At 45.3% G+C, this 16,960-nt stretch overlaps 1 protein-coding gene across 2 annotated transcripts in view; it reads right to left on the reverse strand.

Moving 5' to 3' along the window:
• Positions 1-1,764: 1,764 nt before the first annotated feature.
• ugl (ureidoglycolate lyase) overlaps positions 1,765-16,960 on the reverse strand; it is a 113,991-nt gene continuing 98,795 nt past the window's right edge. For both annotated transcript variants that reach the window (XM_072495594.1, XM_072495595.1), the window contains exons 15-16: positions 5,961-6,091; positions 1,765-4,030 (exon numbers count right to left, since the gene is read on the reverse strand). In XM_072495594.1, the coding sequence (XP_072351695.1) occupies positions 3,907-4,030; positions 5,961-6,091 (255 nt within the window). In that variant the 3' untranslated portion in view covers positions 1,765-3,906. The remainder of the gene's footprint in view (positions 4,031-5,960; positions 6,092-16,960) is intronic.

Raw genomic sequence — 16,960 nt, forward strand, 5'->3', positions numbered from 1 at the left:
CTTTCTTACATTTGGAGAAGGTCAAGTACACCATTTGAAAGTTGGTAGAAGGGATGCCTAAGATTGCAGCCATTCATTTCCTTTTTTAAGGAGCTGGTCACCTTCAGTTATTAGGGGGTTTAGTTTGCTTGTTTGGGGACAAGTTAATATGTGCTTTTGCTTGTCAGTCTTGTTCTTTGATTTTGTAAATTGGATTAATTGTTTTATATTTTGTTTATTATGAAAAAAAATTCGTAAATATTTTAAAAAAATATTGGGCAAAGAAATTCAACTTTTCGAAAGAGTTTGTAAGAAAGAAAAGGCGTAAAGTACTCCGAAAGTACATCAAATAACAACTCAACATTGGTGTGCACATATGAATGCTACTGACATGGCTTCATAAAGTAGAAACCAACATAGAAAGTCGAAACGGGGTCAATTTATAAATGTGATTAAGACCATAAGAAATAGGAACAGGAGTAGGCTATTGGTCCCTCGAACTTGCTCCACCATTCAATAGGATCATGGCTGATCCGACATTACTCACGTCGACTTTCCTGCCCTTTCCCATAATCGTTGATTCCCTTACTGATTAAGAATCTATCTATCGCAGCCTTAAATGTACACATGGACTCTGCCCCCACAGCTCTCCGTGGAAAGGACTCCCAAAGACATTTAACCCTCTGCGAGAAGAAATTCCTCTTCTTCTCTGTCTTAAATTGGTCCCCTTGATTCTGAGACTCTGCCCTCCGGTCCTAGACTCTCCAATGAGGCTCTCCCATAAGGGGAAACATCTTCTCAGCATTTACCCTGTCAAGTCTCTTAAGAATCCTATATGTTTCAATGACATCACCTCTCATTCTTAATTCCACTGAGTAGATTCCCAATGTATTTAACCTTTGTTCATATGGCAATCCCTCCATACTGGAGATCATCTTAGTGAACCTTCTTTGAATCGCCTCCTAATGATGGGAGAAAAAACTGCTCAGTACTCCAGATGTGGTCTCGCCAGCACCTTGTACAGTTGCAACAAGACTTTAATACTCTCAACACCCTTGAAATAAAGGCCAACATTCTATTAATCTTCCTGATTATCTGCTGCACCCGTGTGCTAGATTTCTGTGTTTCGTGCACAAATAACTCCAAGTCTCTGTTGCAGTGTTGTGCAGTTTTTCTTCATTTAAATAATACTGTTCTTTTGTCCTCCTTTCCAAGATAAACAACTTCACATTTTCCCACATCATACTCCATTTGCCAACTTTTTTCCCACTTACTTAACCATTCTTTGTAACTCTTAACGTCCTAAAGTCAAGGACTGTCTGTGTTGTGCTGTCACATTATTCCCACATATTTTGCTGGTAGTTGATACCTTTTCGCTTCAGATTCAGACAAGGATATCGAGATCTTAACTATCCATTTAAACTTAAACGCATTAGCCATATAAACTTTCTGTAAATAACCAATGTATAAATGCAATAACTCGACAGCATGGTGACGCAGTGGTTAGCACTGCTGCCTCGAGGCGTCGAGGTCCCAGGTTTGATCCCAGCTCTGGGTCACTGTCCATGTGGAGTTTGCATATTCTCCCCGTGTTTGCGTGGGTTTCGCCTCCACAACCCAAAGATGTGCAGGGTAGGTGGATTGGCCACACTAAATTGCCCTTTAATTGGAAAAAATCCTTAACTGGAAAAAATTAATTGGGTACTATAAATTTAAAAAATAAATAAAGATAAATGCAGTAACAATTAGTCTGAAATCAGCACAGGATTGGATTAGATACCAGTGAATAGAGCAAGGTTTCTTTAATGCATCCAGTGACAATGCGAAAATGAATTGCGGCCAAAAGACATCTTTAAAATGTAGGAATTAACTAATTTAATAATATTTCAGACTTTATTTTTAATATAAAATGTTTAAAGGTGCTACCTTCTGTTAATAAATTCAGAAAGTCCTTTAGCATGATGGACAGCAGAACCCCATTCGAGCTCAGGACCAAGCCAAAATCTAAAGCTTTAACCACTTTTTTTTTTAGACCCAAAAGGTTATCTTCTCCCTTTTGGATTCTATTAAATCTGCTGCATTTTTCTGGCATTTTCTGCGTTCTTTCTGAAATCTGCAGGATTTTACTAGCAGTTTCCTGACCCTACTGGCTGTGCTGTAAGCAAACTCTTATGTTGATTTTAACCTGTTTTCTCAAATATTTCTATTGGCTATCAAAATTTCCCAATGGCTTTCGACCAGTACAGCAGGATCCTGTCCCTAACTCCAACAATCACTTTACCAACCAATCAGTTTAACAGAAAATATAAATCCCTGTAGTGTTGATCCCCGGTTAAAAAAGCTCATACCTGAAACACTACATTGCAGATGCTGAATAGCTGTTCAAAATGTAAATGCTGTTAAAGGAATGCGGTGCCTCTTTTATGTTCTATTCATTGTTCTTGATTCAAAGTCTGGTCATTTGAAGGGTTAGCCCTTTGATTATAATTTATGGAAGAATGAGTATTCTCTGGAGTTTAGAAGAATGCAAGAGGTGATCTAATTGAAATGTGATGAAACTCTTAAAGCAACTTGGCAGGGTAGACGCTGAGTGGCAGCTTCCTCTCTATTTTCTTTTTAAATTTTAGAGTACCCAATTCATTTTTTCCAATTAAGGGGCAATTTAGCGTGGCCAATCCACCTACCCTGCACATCTTTAGATTGTGGGGGCGAAACCCACGCAAACACGGGGAGAATGTGCAAACTCCACATGGACAGTGACCCAGAGCCGGGATCGAACCTGGGACCTCGGTGCCATGAGGCAGCAGTGCTAGCCACTGTGCCACCATGCTGCCCAGCTTCCTCTCTATTGAGCATAAAGAGCTACGTACGGGTCATTTCCTCAGGATTAGGGACCAGATATTTAGGACTGAATTTGGGAATTTCTTCACTGGGAGGAATATGAATCTTTGGAATCTCGATGCAAAAGACTTCAGGTTGATGAGTATATTCAAGAGTGAGATCGATAGAATTTGGGGTACTAAGTAAATCAAGGAATATGGGTATAGGATGGGAAAAAGAAGTTGATACATAAATTCAGCATAAGATTGAATGGTAGAGCAAGTTTGAAGGGCGCTATGACCTACTGCTCCTATTCCTTGTTTTGACCCTTTGAAATTACTTTAGGATTATCTACAATTAGCCAAATTGAAGCTAATTAGCAGAATTTAATTGAAGTTATGGTAATCTGTAAAACTATTGCCACTATTCTGATGTTCAGTTAAATCCCCCTTAATGTAGTAACAGTTCTCAGGATAATCTAGATTAATTTGTCCCCTGTTCATCTGCCATGCCCTACACTCCATTTTGATGCAGTGCTTCAAGTTTGAGCAACAATACTTTTCAGATGTTGAATTTGACGCACTGGAGATTTACTCAACATCTAGCTATTGTACCCTGACTTGGGGTGTGGGTTCCCCAAAATGCTATATCTCTTGCACCGCCATCCCTTAAAAAGCATAAAAGTTCATGTTGTATATAATTCATAAGTCATTTTCACTGGGTTACTTTGTTTATTCATGTGTCAAGTGAAAGCTAACTAGGTAGGGCAATATCCTGCTTTTAAAACTTTAAAAATGCTGGATTTGCAAAGGATTTGATAGTGCACCACTTGGTGAATCCTGCAGCAATGGCGGATGATCACTGGTTAGAGGGTTCAGTGTATAAACCTGCAAACTTAAGCTGAGACTAGGCTCTGAGGATTTACTCTGCACATTTAAAAGTTCAATATCACACCATGGCATGTAGAGCTTATCCTGCGATTTTAAAAAACAAAAAAATCTATTTTAAAGTCCTCAGTAAAATTTGTTGTTTGTTACCACTCCTTTCTTTGGGATACACAAACTTTGCTGGAATAACTACCATACTTTAAGTACATGTTCTCTGCAATTAATAGTTGGCACTTAAAAATGCATGTTCCAGGTTCAGGTATGTGGTGAGGAATTCTGGGAAATCTTGCTTTTGCACAATTTCGAGGAATATTTCAGAAGCGGTAGTAAGTCGCCTTTTGCAGCTGGGGAAAGAAGACAAAGTGATTACTAGTTAAATTGCTATGCTTATGGTTTTAGAGTAAATTAAAAAGAAAATAAATAGGTATGTCAGCAATTCTATACAATGTAATTGTTCCCCCTTTAGTTAAATTTACTTCATAGGTTACTTGACTTCAGTGCTGCATCTGAATTAACCGGAAGCACAAGGGCTGAGAATCTTATCTTCATTTTGGTCCTTGCCACAGTAATTGCTGAGCCTTTGATTGCCCAAATATAATGGACAATATTCTATTCCCTGCCCCAACTATCAAGTTGTACCAGAGGGGTAAGTTGCATGCATATGCCCTTTACCATTGCACTGGACATCAAACAGGCTTAATGATGATGTTCTCTGTATTTGTGAATTTTGGCTCAGGTTCTGGATGGGTGCACTCCGGGAGCACTAATGCTGAAGAAGAGGGGCAGTTCAGGGGAGGTTCACTGGATTGATTCCAGAGGTGAGGGGTTTGTCTTAAGACGAGAGATTGAACAATTTAGGCCTATACTCTCGAGTTTAGAAGAATGAAAGGAGATCCAGTTAAGGTATGTAAGGTGCTAAAGGGGACTGACAAAGAAGACATAAGAGCGGATGTTTCCTCTGGTGGGGTAATCTAGAACAAGAGGTCATAGTTTTAGGGTAAGGGATAGCAGTTTTAAAAAGATGAGAAATTACTTCTCTCAAAAGGTCGTGAATCTGTGAAATTAACTACCCCAAAGTGCAGTGGATGCCGGGACATTGAGTAGATTTGAGTTGATAGACAGATTTTTAATTACTAATGGATTGAAGGGTTATAGAGAACGGGCAGGAAAGTGGAGTTGAGGTTGAGAGATCAGATCAGCCTCAATCATACTGAATGGTGGAGCAGGCTTGAGGGGCTAAATTGCTTACTCCTGCTCCTAGTTCTTATGTTCTAACAGCACCACTGCTAATATCAATTTGGATTATGTTCAGTTGGATGTGGGAGTTGAACCCACAGCCTGATTCAGGTAGGAGCACAACCTCCTGAGCTACACTGATGGTGTCACAATATGTGTCACCTGTTGTGGCTGGCGGCTTGAAGTACTGCGCCATAATATTCCAAACATTTCTTTTGATGCAGAATCAAAAATTGACAATAAAAGCATATACCCTTATTATGTTAAAATAATTTCCCATTTCGTGTGAGTATGTTTTCCAGAGACGTATCACTTAGATGTGTACAGGATAATCCAGAAACAAGAAAGCATTCAATGTGTACAGGATAATCCAGAAACAAGAAAGCATTCAATGCGGTGCAAGCAGTGAGAGAAGGAAAATGCCAATAGGCCCTGATGCTCCCTCTTGAGAAGATTGAATTGCACCCAAACTACATATTGTTGCCCAGTGTAGTCAGTGCCAAAGAATGCCAGTCACGGCCTTTCTGGTTCAAAAGAAACGTGGTCATAATTTGTTTTCAGAGAGGCAGGTCACATTGACTGTTCCAGGGATTGCTTTAATTTTTAAGAAACATGCCAGAGATGTAAAGGCACAATATAAACATTGACTTTGAAGGTGATGCAGCTCATTGTGCTCCAATTTGTTGTCAATTATTAACTTTAAGGGCTTCTCTTGGATTACTTAATCAATTTGAAGAATTATCATTTCAATTTGGAGCAAACTATCGGGTTTGGAAGTATTTATTTCTCCTGGCCTCTCGACATGGTAAATGAGTGATTATTCAGGGTCTGTTTCAGAAAAATACGTAAGATTTGGGTATGTTACTGGCTTTCTCCCGAGAAGCACCTTCCAGCTGTTCAGTAGCTATTTCAGGATGTAGCTCAGGAAGGACCACATCATGTGTGGAAGAAATGCGAACCTTCAGCCTACCATTTGTTGAAAAAGCATCACACTAACCTTTTCTAATGGGTGGACGCTTGTTCTTCTGCATTTCTTACCTGTCAGTGCAGCAGTGCAAAACGTCCTCTAGTTCAGTGTCCAATTCCTTTACAAGCTTTTGGACAAGGCTTCTAGTGACAGTTCTGTTATCATCCTCCAATTTTACTCCAAGGCGAATCCACTGCCAAACCTATAATACATGTTTAAGGGAAATATTGAGAAGGTACGTGTTGTGTATTCATGGTATTCCTAGGTGGTTCCTCATTAGTTGCCTTGCAGTGGAGCAGGGGCACTTTAAGAGACTGATCACATGATGTCAATCGGCCATATGGGCGGTGTAACATCGCAGCCTGTAATGTTAACAACTTCTAAAAGCTCTATGTTTGAACCTCAGGCCTGTAAACTTGATTCTAAAACGACCACAGTACATTTTACAGTATAGTCATGGGTAAAAAAGTTATATAGTTCCTATCCTTCCACTGAGGACTTTATCGACTGTACTATCACCCCTTCACAAGCAGCAGAATCCCAGCCTTATTTATTAAAAATTGGTTATAACTAAACTTGCTATCTTTTGAGAAAATCAAATTAAACTTTTCACACAATCCCCAGTTTTAATTGGCTTTACCCTGAACTGATAAATACACTTCTGTCATTACAACACTGCGTCCCAGTGAGTTGGAAGATACACCACTGTACAATGCAGTTTCAGCATATGTGTATTCTACATGGTACTATTCTGCCTCTCAAACAGCATCAATAATCCGTTAACCCTCTTTGTTGCTGCTTGTGAAACTGGAACTCTGCTGGGGAATTGAGTAAAATCAGTATACGTATGGCTGATGTGAAGGGCTGACTTCCATTGATTCGGTGATTATTATTTCAACTATGATAGATCCTGTGAAATAGTAAATCTAACTCCACAGCTCCAATGTGTCAGAAATAAAAAATAGTTTTTGGAAAGAATTATCAATGTTGAGAACTGAGATTAAAAGCAGTGTACAGTCCCTATATTCCAATCAAGTAACCCAATATAGTTCAAATGCCACTTATGAATAAAGCTAATAAAACGGGTATAAATAAAGCTAATAAAACAGGTTACTTGCTTATCTGTGCAGACCTTTGAAGAGAAAGACCCTTTCAGGAACAATCTGAAAAATCCCTCTGTCTTGTCAGACCCAAATACTATGGCAAACTGCTATTCAACTTAAGAACTTCTAGCAGACTGCAAAACTACAGACAGACCTTGTTCCTCCCATTAACTACTCTGTATCCCACTAAGATGTTCTATGACCTGCTTAACTAGGACTAAACATCACTCCCTCTAAATAATCTACACCTTTAGGGAATCGCCAGCAATCAAATCCCTATTCCATTAGCCATCTAGAAGTAAACAAGTAAATGGTTAGAATTAATCATTAACTCACTTTTACAAACCTTTAATTACAATTTTACTAAACAGACTGTATGTATTTTAAACCAGGGTTTTTTGATAGACTGACACAAACATAAAATAAAATACATAACAATTCCTACATTTGTCACGACTATATATTGGGGGGGAGGGGTTTCACTGCGTCTTCTGTACCTGAGCAATTCAAGGAGCTTAGCTGAATGCACATGCGTACATAAAATAACATTTTAATAAAGTACTTTAAAATAAATTTTCAGGTGGCACGGTGCCACAGTCGTTAGCACGGCTGCCCACGGCGCTGAGGACCCGGGTTCGATCCCAGCCCCAGGTCACTCTGTGTGGAGTTTGCACATTCTCCCATGTCTGCATGGGTCTCACCCCTACGACCCAAAGATGTGCAGGGTAGGTTTTTAAAACAAAAATTTAGAGTATTCAATTCATTTTTTCCAATAAAGAGGCAATTTAGCATGACCAATCCACCTATCTTGAACATCTTTTGGATTGTGTGGGCGAAATCACGCAAACATGGGGAGAATGTGCAAACTCTACAAGGACAGTGACCCAGAGCCGGGATTGAACCCGGGACCTTGGCGCCATGGGGCAACCGTGCTAACCACTTGCGCCACCGTGTTGCCCTTTGTGCAGGGTAGGTTGATTGGCCAGGCTAAAGTTCCCCTTCATTAGGAAAAAAAAATTGGATACTCTAAATTCATATTAAAAAAGTACATTTTCATATTTATATGATGTAATATTATATGTCGATCTATTTTTTAAAAAAATAATTTATTTATTAAGGTTTTCATAAAATATCAATAACAAAATGAAAAAGGAACCCAACAGGGTCAAGTACAAAACATGGTCTAGAAAAGTAACCCTCCCTCCCCCTGTACATAAATAATAAATTAACATTAACACCCCGACTTAACACAACTGGTATATACACCCCCCTGGATCCTCCAGTGTAAATAACAAAAACAGAATTAAAGTAACCCCCCCCCCCCACCAGAGTTGCTGCTGCCATTGACCAATGTCTACCGTTCTGCCAGGATATATGTTGATCTATAATATACACGCCAATAATTACATTTCGTATAATTTTACTGAATGTTACTATGTTGCTTTATCGCTGTTTTATTTTTGTTGGCATCTCTGGTCACATTCATTTTCACGTGTTAAAATGGGTTCACTTTGGAAAATAGTTTGGGAATCATCGTGTTATAACCATGCAACAGAATGCTATGATCTCCTGTGACATCATTCAGAGATAAAAATAAGTAATCTCCTCCTATGACACTGCTAATTAAATTCCTTTTTTGTTTTTCACACTGTGTATCATGCATCTTCACACACCAATTAATCTGGGCAGCAAGGTAGCACAAGTGGTTAGCACTGTGGCTTCACAGCTTCAGGGTCCCAGGTTCGATTCCCTGCTGGGTCACTGTCTGTGTGGAGTCTGCATGTTCTCCCCTGCATAGGTTTCCTCCGGGTGTTCCGGTTTCCTCCCACAGTCCAAAGATGTGCAGGTTAGGTGGATTGGCCATGCTAAATTGCCCTTAGTATCCAAAAAGGTTAGGAGGGGTTATTGGGGTACAGGGATAGGGTGGAAGTGGGGGCTTAAGTGGGTTGGTGCAGACTCGATGGGCTGAATGGCCTCCTTCTGCAGTGTATGTTCTATGTTCTTCTCATTGCAATCTGTCTTCTCGTGCACCTCCAATGTCCATGTATGGCTTTTACCTATTTTTCTTACATATTGGGTGCGATTTAACATACAAAAAACAGAGTCCTGTTATGGGCGCCTGCAGTGCCGAGAATGGACTCTGGCGTGTTTTTGACCTTGGTGGGAAGACCCCGTGGAGGCTGCACTTACCTCACTTCCTGCACTGACAAGCTGAGCTCGCCAATGTCTTGACCCCCTTCGGGCAATGCACCACAGCCTCCGGACCCCCAACCTCTCATGTCCTAACTTACCTCTTAGGGGATCCTTGAACCCCCTCATCCTACCTCTTAAGGGCAGAGTACCCCCGGGCCTGATCACTGAGATGGGCAACTTGGCACAGCAGCCTGGCACCTTCTTTTCACATGTGCGTCGGATCTGATCCCATATTGATTTCTTTGTAGTGGGGAAGCCGTTGCTCCTCAGGGTTATGGGGGCAGGGTACCTGGCGATTATAAAATGCGATCACGCCTCACTCTATGTGGTTGGAGACGATGATGCTCGCAGACGAGGGGTTTTCTGAGAGGGTGGCTTCTGCTTTTGAATATTACGTGGACTTTAAAAAGAATGAGGAGGACTCACCTTCCACGTTCTGGGAAGCACTGAAGGCGGCCATCGGGGGTGGGGGGGGAGGGGAGATAATTTTGTTTAAGGCTCACAGAAATACATCTGGAAGGGCAGAGAGGCACGGTAGATGGATTCCATCCTTGAGGTGGACCGTCCATACTCTGCAGCCCCAATGGCACAGCTGCTATCGGAGAGGAAGAAGCCGCAGATGGAGTTTGAGTTAGTGTTGATGGGGAAGGCGGTGAGCCAGCTTTGCCATTTGAGAGTTTTGTTTTATAAGTATGGGGGGGGGAAGGTCAGCCTTTCATTGGCTCACCAGCCGGGGGTAATTTCTTTGTGTGGAATTTGTAATTTCTCCCTGTGACTGTGTGGATTTCCTCCGGGTGCTCCGGTTTTCCCCACAGTCCAAAGATGTGCAGGTTAGGTGGATTGGCTGTGATAAAAATAATTTGCCCTTAGTGTCCAGGGATGTTCAGGTTAAATGGGATTACGGGGGTTTGGCTGGAGAGTGGGTCTAGGTCGGGTGCTCTTTCAGAGGGTCAGTGCAGACACGATGGGCCGAATGAGCTCCTTCTGCTCTGCAGTGAGTCTGAGTCTAACAGCACTAAGGGACTACCTACACCATATAGAATCCCGACAGTGCAGAAGAAGGCCATTTGGCCCATCGGATCTTCATCGATCCTCCAAAAGAGCACCTGACCAAGACCTGTGCCCCCACTCCGGAACTCTACCTATAACAGGAGCTGAAGACAAGTTTAGAGAAAGTTCTTCATGCGAGGGTTGATAGATGGAAGTATTTGTCCCAGGGAATGAACGAGGCACAATCCATTGCAACTTTCAAGATAAAATTAGATGTATATTTGAAGCTCAGAAATATACAGGAAAGGGTGAGACTGGTGGGATCTCTCTAGCAAACTGCTGACGTAAATGTAATTACTCCAAGGATTGTATCATGGCAACTTGGGAGAGTTTGAGTATGCTTGTAACATGGATATAATGTCAACAGCACCGTTCCTAATCATGCTGTTGTAAGGACAATTACTTTTCCAGGAACGGTAAATTGTTTTGGTTCTCCGTCATATGCCTCATAAATTGCCACGCTGTGTGGCTAGTAGTAATGCTTAAATTGGCCGAGGACCGGACCCCCTGGGGTGGCGGCGCAGCGACCAACGGAGCAGGTGATGCGGGTTTTGCCAGGCAGAAGCGGGAATGTTTGGACCTGATTAAAGAATCGATCGATCGGCTAGAGCATGGATTGGACGCCCAGGATCGGGCGATCCAGAAGGTTGAGAAGGCGCTGGCTGACCAGGAGGAGCATCAAACAGCGGTGGAGCTGGAGGTGGGGATGCTTTGGGACGAGCAGAAAAGGCTCCTGGAGAAGGTGGAGGACCTTGGGAATCGGTGCCGCCGGCAGAACTTAAGAATTGTCAGGCTCCCGGAGGGGGCTGAGGGAGCAGACGCTGGGGCATACGTAGCGGCTATGTTCGAAAAACTGCTGGGGGAGGGGGCATTCCCCTGACCGTTGGAGGTGGACAGGGCGTACAGAGTGCTTCAAGGAAGCTGCGAGCGGGGGATCCTCCGAGGGCAATGGTGGTGAGATTCCATAGGTTCCTGGACAAGGAATGCATTCTTCGGTGGGCCAAACGAACGCGGGGTTGTAAGTGGGCCAACCGTATCCTGCGGGTGTACCAGGACCTGAGCGTGGAGGTGGCGAGGAAGAGAGCAGGCTTTAACCAAGTCAAGTCTCTTCTTCAAGAAGCAGGTGAAGTTCGGTCTGCTGTATCCGGCGTGTCTTTGGGTCACGCACGAGGGTCAGCATCACTATTTTGAGTCGCCCGATGAGGCGCTGGACTTTGCTAAAAGGACTGGTGGGGTCTGAGAACTCTCAAACTTTGAGACAACTTGTTGGCCTATATTGGGCCCTTTTTTTCTCCTGTTTTTTGGGTTTTGCGGGGGGGGGGGTTGACCCATGGAGATTTAGGCAGCCAAGGGCGAAGGAATTTTCTTTTTACCCCCACGTACATAAGTGTACTATCGGATCGATTTCTTTGTCTTGGGTAGGCCCTACTGGCTGGGGTGATGTATACGGGGTACTCGTCGATCACGATCTCGGACCATGCTCCGCACTGGGTGGACCTGCAGGTTAGTATTGATAGCAAGCAGCGCCCGCAATGGAGGTTGGATGTAGGGCTATTGGCGGACGAAGCGGCATGCGAGAGGCTGAGGAATTGTATGTTGAACTACCTGCAGGTGAATGATACGGGGAAGGTGTCAGCAGCGGCGGTCTGGGAAGCACTGAAGGCAGTGGTGAGAGGGGAGCTGATTTCGATCCGGGCTCACAGGGACAGGGCAGAGACGGACCGACTGGTAAAAGAGATTCTACAAGTTGATAGGATGTATGCGGAGGCTCCAGAGGCAGGGCTGTTAAGGGAACGTTGGAGGCTACAGGCGGAATTTGGCTTGCTTACCACAGGGAGGGCAATGGAAGAGCTCAGAAAGGCGAGGAGCGATTTACGAGCACGGTGAGAAGGCCAGCAGGATGCTTGCACAGCAGCTCAGAAAGAGGGAGGCAGCTAGAGAAATAGGGAAAGTTATTGATGGGGATGGGAAATTAGTTGGGGACTCGGCAGGGGTGAGCAAGGCCTTCCGGGTCTTTTATAGCAGGTTGTATAGGTCGGAACCCCCTGCGGGGCCAGAGGGGATGACATTCCCAAGGGTGGACGGGGTGCTGGTAGAAGGGCTGGGGGTCCCGATCGGGCTGGAGGTGATAGTGGACGGTTTGAAGGCCATGTAGTCGGGTAAGGCCCGGGACCGGCTGGGTACCCAGTCGAGTTCTCTGAGAAGTTCTCCGGAATATTGGGACCAGTGCTGATGAAGGTTTTTAACGAGGCTCGGGAAAGAGGGGTTCTGCCCCAGGCGATGTCACAGCCATGATCTCGCTTATCCTGAAACGGGCCAAGGACCTGGAACTATGTGGGTCTTACAGGTCGATTTCCTTGTTGAACGTAGATGCCAAACTGCTGGCCAAAATTTTGTCCTCCAGGATTGAGGACTGTGGCATTGCGGAGGATCAGACGGGGTTCGTTAAGGGCAGGCAGCTGGTGGCCAATGTAAGAAGGCCGCTAAACGTGGTCATGATGCTCCCGGAGAGCAGGGAGGTGGAGGTAGTGGTCGCGATAGATGCTGAGAAAGCTTTTGACCGGGTTGAGTGGGATTATTTATGGGAGGTGCTGGAGCGGTTCGGATTTGGGAGGGGCTTTACTGACTGGGTTAGGTTGCTGTACCGGGCTCCGGTTGCAAGTGTACGGATGAACAGGACGACTTCGGACTATTTTAGACTGCACCGGGGACGAGGCAGGGATGCCCCCTCTCCCCACTGCTGTTTGCGCTGGCAATAGAGCCGCTGGCAATTGCTCTGAGGGCCTCAAGGGGCTGGAAGGGACTGGTCCGGGGGTGGAGCACAGAGTCTCGCTGTATGCGGATTACCTGCTTTTGTATGTCTCAGACCCAATGGAGGGGATGGAAGTAATTATGGGAATCTTAGGGGAATTCGGCCGGTTTTCGGGGTATAAGTTCAATATGGGGAAGAGCGAGATGTTTGTAGTCCAGGTGAGGGGTCAGGAGAGGCGACTGGGGGAACTGCCGTTCAGACTGGTAGGGGACAGTTTCAGGTACCTAGGTATCCCAAGTGGCGAGGGATTGGGACAGGCTTCATAAATTGAATTTGGCCCGGCTGGTGGATCAGGTGAAGGAGGATTTCTGGAGCTGCGATGCGCTCCTGTTGTCTCTGGTGGGCAGAGTTCAAATGGTAAAAATGACGGTCCTCCCAAGATTCCTATTCATTTTCCAATGCCTCCCCATCTTCATCCCGTGGTCCTTTTTTAAGCGAGTCAGTAAAGTTATTGTGGGCTTTGTGGGAGGGGGGGGGAAGTCCCCGCAAGTGAAGAGGGCAATGCTCAAACGGAGTCGGGGGAATGGTGGGCTGGCGCTGCCGAATTTCAGCAATTATTACTGGGCGGCTAATGTAGCCATGGTGAGGAGGTGGCTGGGGGGGGGGGGGGCCGTGGGTGCGCATGGAGGCGGCTTCTTGCAAGGGCACAGGTCTGGGGGTGTTGGTAACAGCGTCTCTGCCGTGCCCGCCGGTGCGGTACTCCACCAGTCCAGTGGTGGTGGCAGCCCTGAGAGTCTGAGGGCAGTGGAGGAGACATGTGGGAGCAGAGGAGGCATCGGTCTGGTCCCCAATCTGCGATAATCACCGGTTTGCCCCAGGGAGAATGGACGGGGGCGGTTCCGAATTTGGCGGAGAGCGGGGATCGAGAGGATGGGGGACTTGTTTATAGAAGGAAGCTTCCCGAGCATAAGGGCACTGGAGGAGAAGGTTGCATTGGCGGGGAAATGAATTTCGATATCTGCAGGTGCGGGACTTTTTACGAAAGCAGGTACCAACCGTCCCACTCCTGCCACTAAGGGGGATTCAGGATAGGGTGGTTTCTAGAGGATGGATAGGAGAGGGGAGCGTCTCGGACATATATAAAGAGCTTATGGGATCAGAGGAGACGCAGACCGAGGAGCTGAAGCAAAAATGGTAGGAGGAGCTGGGGGGAGAGTTAGAGGAGGGCCTTAGGGCAGATGCGCTGAGTAGATGCGCTCAGCCAGGCTCAGCCTGATCCAATTTAAGGTTGTTCACCGGGCTCCAATGACAGTGGCCTGAATGAGCAGATTTTTTGGGGTGGAAGACAGGTGTGTGAAATGTGCGGGGGGGCCAGAGAACCATGTCCACATGTTCCGGACATGTCCAAGGCTGAGGGGATTTTGGCAGGGGTTTGCGGATGTCATGTCCAAGGTATTAAATATAAAGGTGGCAATGAGTCCAGAGGTGGCGATTTTTGGGGTGTCGCAGGATCCGGGAATCCAGGAGGAGAAAGAGGCAGATGTTCTGGCCTTTGCTTCCCTGGTAGCCCGGAGACATATTATTGGCATGGAGGGACTCGAAGCCCCCCAAATCGGAGACCTGGCTATCGGACATGGCTGGCTTTCTCTGCCTGGATAAAATTAAGTTCGCCATGAGAGGGTCTCTGTTAGGGTTCGCCCGGAGGTGGCCACCATTCGTTGACTTCTTCGCAGAGAATTAATCGTCAGCAGAAGGGGGGGGGGGTTGGCTAGCGCAGATTAGGGGGTTAAGTAATGGTGGGACCTGTGGGAGAGGGAGGTGGTATTTGCACTATGTTTTTTTTTGTTATAAATTTAGAATACCCAATTCATTTTTTCCAATTAAGGAGCAATTTAGCGTGGCCAATCCACCTACCCTGCACATCATTGGGTTGTGGGGGTGAAACACATGCAAACATGGGGAGAATGTGCAAACTCCACACGGACAGTGACCCAGAGCCGGGATCGAACCTGGGACCTCGGCGCCGTGAGGCATCAGGGCTAACCCACTGCGCCATCATGCTGCCCGTATTTGCACTATATTAATATTTTCCCTGTTATGTACATTGTTTATTTTGTTGCTGTTACAATGCCAAAGAAATACCTCCATAAAATGTTTATTTAAAAAAAGTAATGCTTAAATTAATCCTGCAAAAAGCATATCCATGTTTTTTTGGAAACAAAAGCAGCTTTGCCAATGTGTTGGTGGGTAATACAACACTTGAAGTTACTGAGACCTGGTATAGTACTGAACCAATAAGATTGTAGCTTTGATCATCATTCCAGCAGAAATCAAAGACCAATGATGGGGACGACAAGTGATCTTGATGTCTCTGTTAAATAGGGGGAAGAAAAAGTTCCCTTGTAAAAAAAAAAACAAAAGGGGTCGCAATTACCAAGGCATCTCCAGTATTGTGGGGAACTTCACTATGGTGGCACAGTGGTTAGCACTGCTGCCTCACAGCGCCAGGGACCTGGGTTCAATTCCAGCCTTAGGTGACTGTATGGAGTTTGTACCTTCCCTGTGGCTGCGTGGGTTTCCTCTGGGTGCTCCAGTCCAAAGATGTGCAGGTTAGGTGGCTTGACCATGCTAATTGCCCCTTAGTGTCCAAAGATGTGCAGGTTAGGTGGGGTTATGGGGATAGGGCGGGAGAGTGGGCTTAGGTAGGGTGCACTTTCAGAGGGTCGGAGGGCCTACCTGCACTGAAGTGGTTCTGTGGAAGATTTTTTGCTCGCTTGCTCTTCGCTCGCTTGCTCTGACCAAAATGCAGACCATGGTATCTTGTATCTCCCCTGAATTTCAGTGCAGCTTCGGAGCTGGCATGTTGACATAATTTCCTCACTTCAGCGGGTACAGGAGAAGTGCCACAAACAGCGAAGATCACTCTACATTGCCTTGATCGACCTCGCCACGGCCTTCGGCCTTGTCAGCAGAGGCAGACTTGTTAAACTGCTGTGGAAAATAAGCTGCCTGTCTGGACTTTTGGGTTTCATTTCTTGCCACCAGGACAGGCACAGTTTCGTCAATTACATTGGAGCATTATTGGAGCTTATCAAGACCAGCAGTGGGGTAAAGCAGGGCCATGTCCTGGCGCCAACTCTCTTTGCTGCTCCATGCTGCTGTTGTATGCTTTTAGCAACTCAAATGAGGGTGCCTACCCTGCATGCCAAAGCTGATGGCAAATTGTTCAAAGTGCACAATGACCTAGTCCATGCTTTGCTGTTTGCTGATCTGATGATGCTATGCTGACATCCCATAATGAAGTTGTAGATTGGCTCGCCGAGGCCTGCAAGCAGTTTAACTGATAATTAGCATTAGGAAGAGATATGGACCAGGACTATACCTTCCATCAGTTACAACCTCCCGCTGGAGGTTGTTGAGACCTACAAACACCTTGAATCAACAATTAGCAGCAACCCGTCCCTTCATACCAAAAGCAGCACTGGGAGTGCCAAGGATAACAGCAGGGGGAGCTTGCAGAGCAGGGATCCAGCCACTTGATTAGTAACCCAGAGCCCCAGGGTAATGCTCTGTGTGTGGACACTTGCTCAAATCCCACCATGGCAGGGCAATGGTTAGCACTGGGACTACGGCGCTGAAGACCCGGGTTCAAATGCCGGCCCTGGGTCACTGTCCGTGTGGAGTTTGCACATTCTTACCGTGTCTGCGTGGGTTTCACTCCCACAACCTAAAAATGTGCAGAATAGATGGATTCGCGACGCTAAATTGCCCCTTAATTGGAAAAAAAATAATTGGGTACTCTAAATGTTTTTAAAAATGCCACCACGGCAAATGGTGACATTTGAATTCAATTTTTAAAAAATCTGAAATGAAAAGTCTAATTATGATCCTGAAGCCATTGTCATAAAAACTCATCTGGTTCACTAATGTCCTTTAGGGAAGGAAACTTAGGGAAGGAAACTTAAGTACCCTA

Source organism: Scyliorhinus torazame, chromosome 3, assembly GCF_047496885.1.
Source record: "Scyliorhinus torazame isolate Kashiwa2021f chromosome 3, sScyTor2.1, whole genome shotgun sequence".
Classification (NCBI taxonomy): Eukaryota; Metazoa; Chordata; class Chondrichthyes; order Carcharhiniformes; family Scyliorhinidae; genus Scyliorhinus; species Scyliorhinus torazame.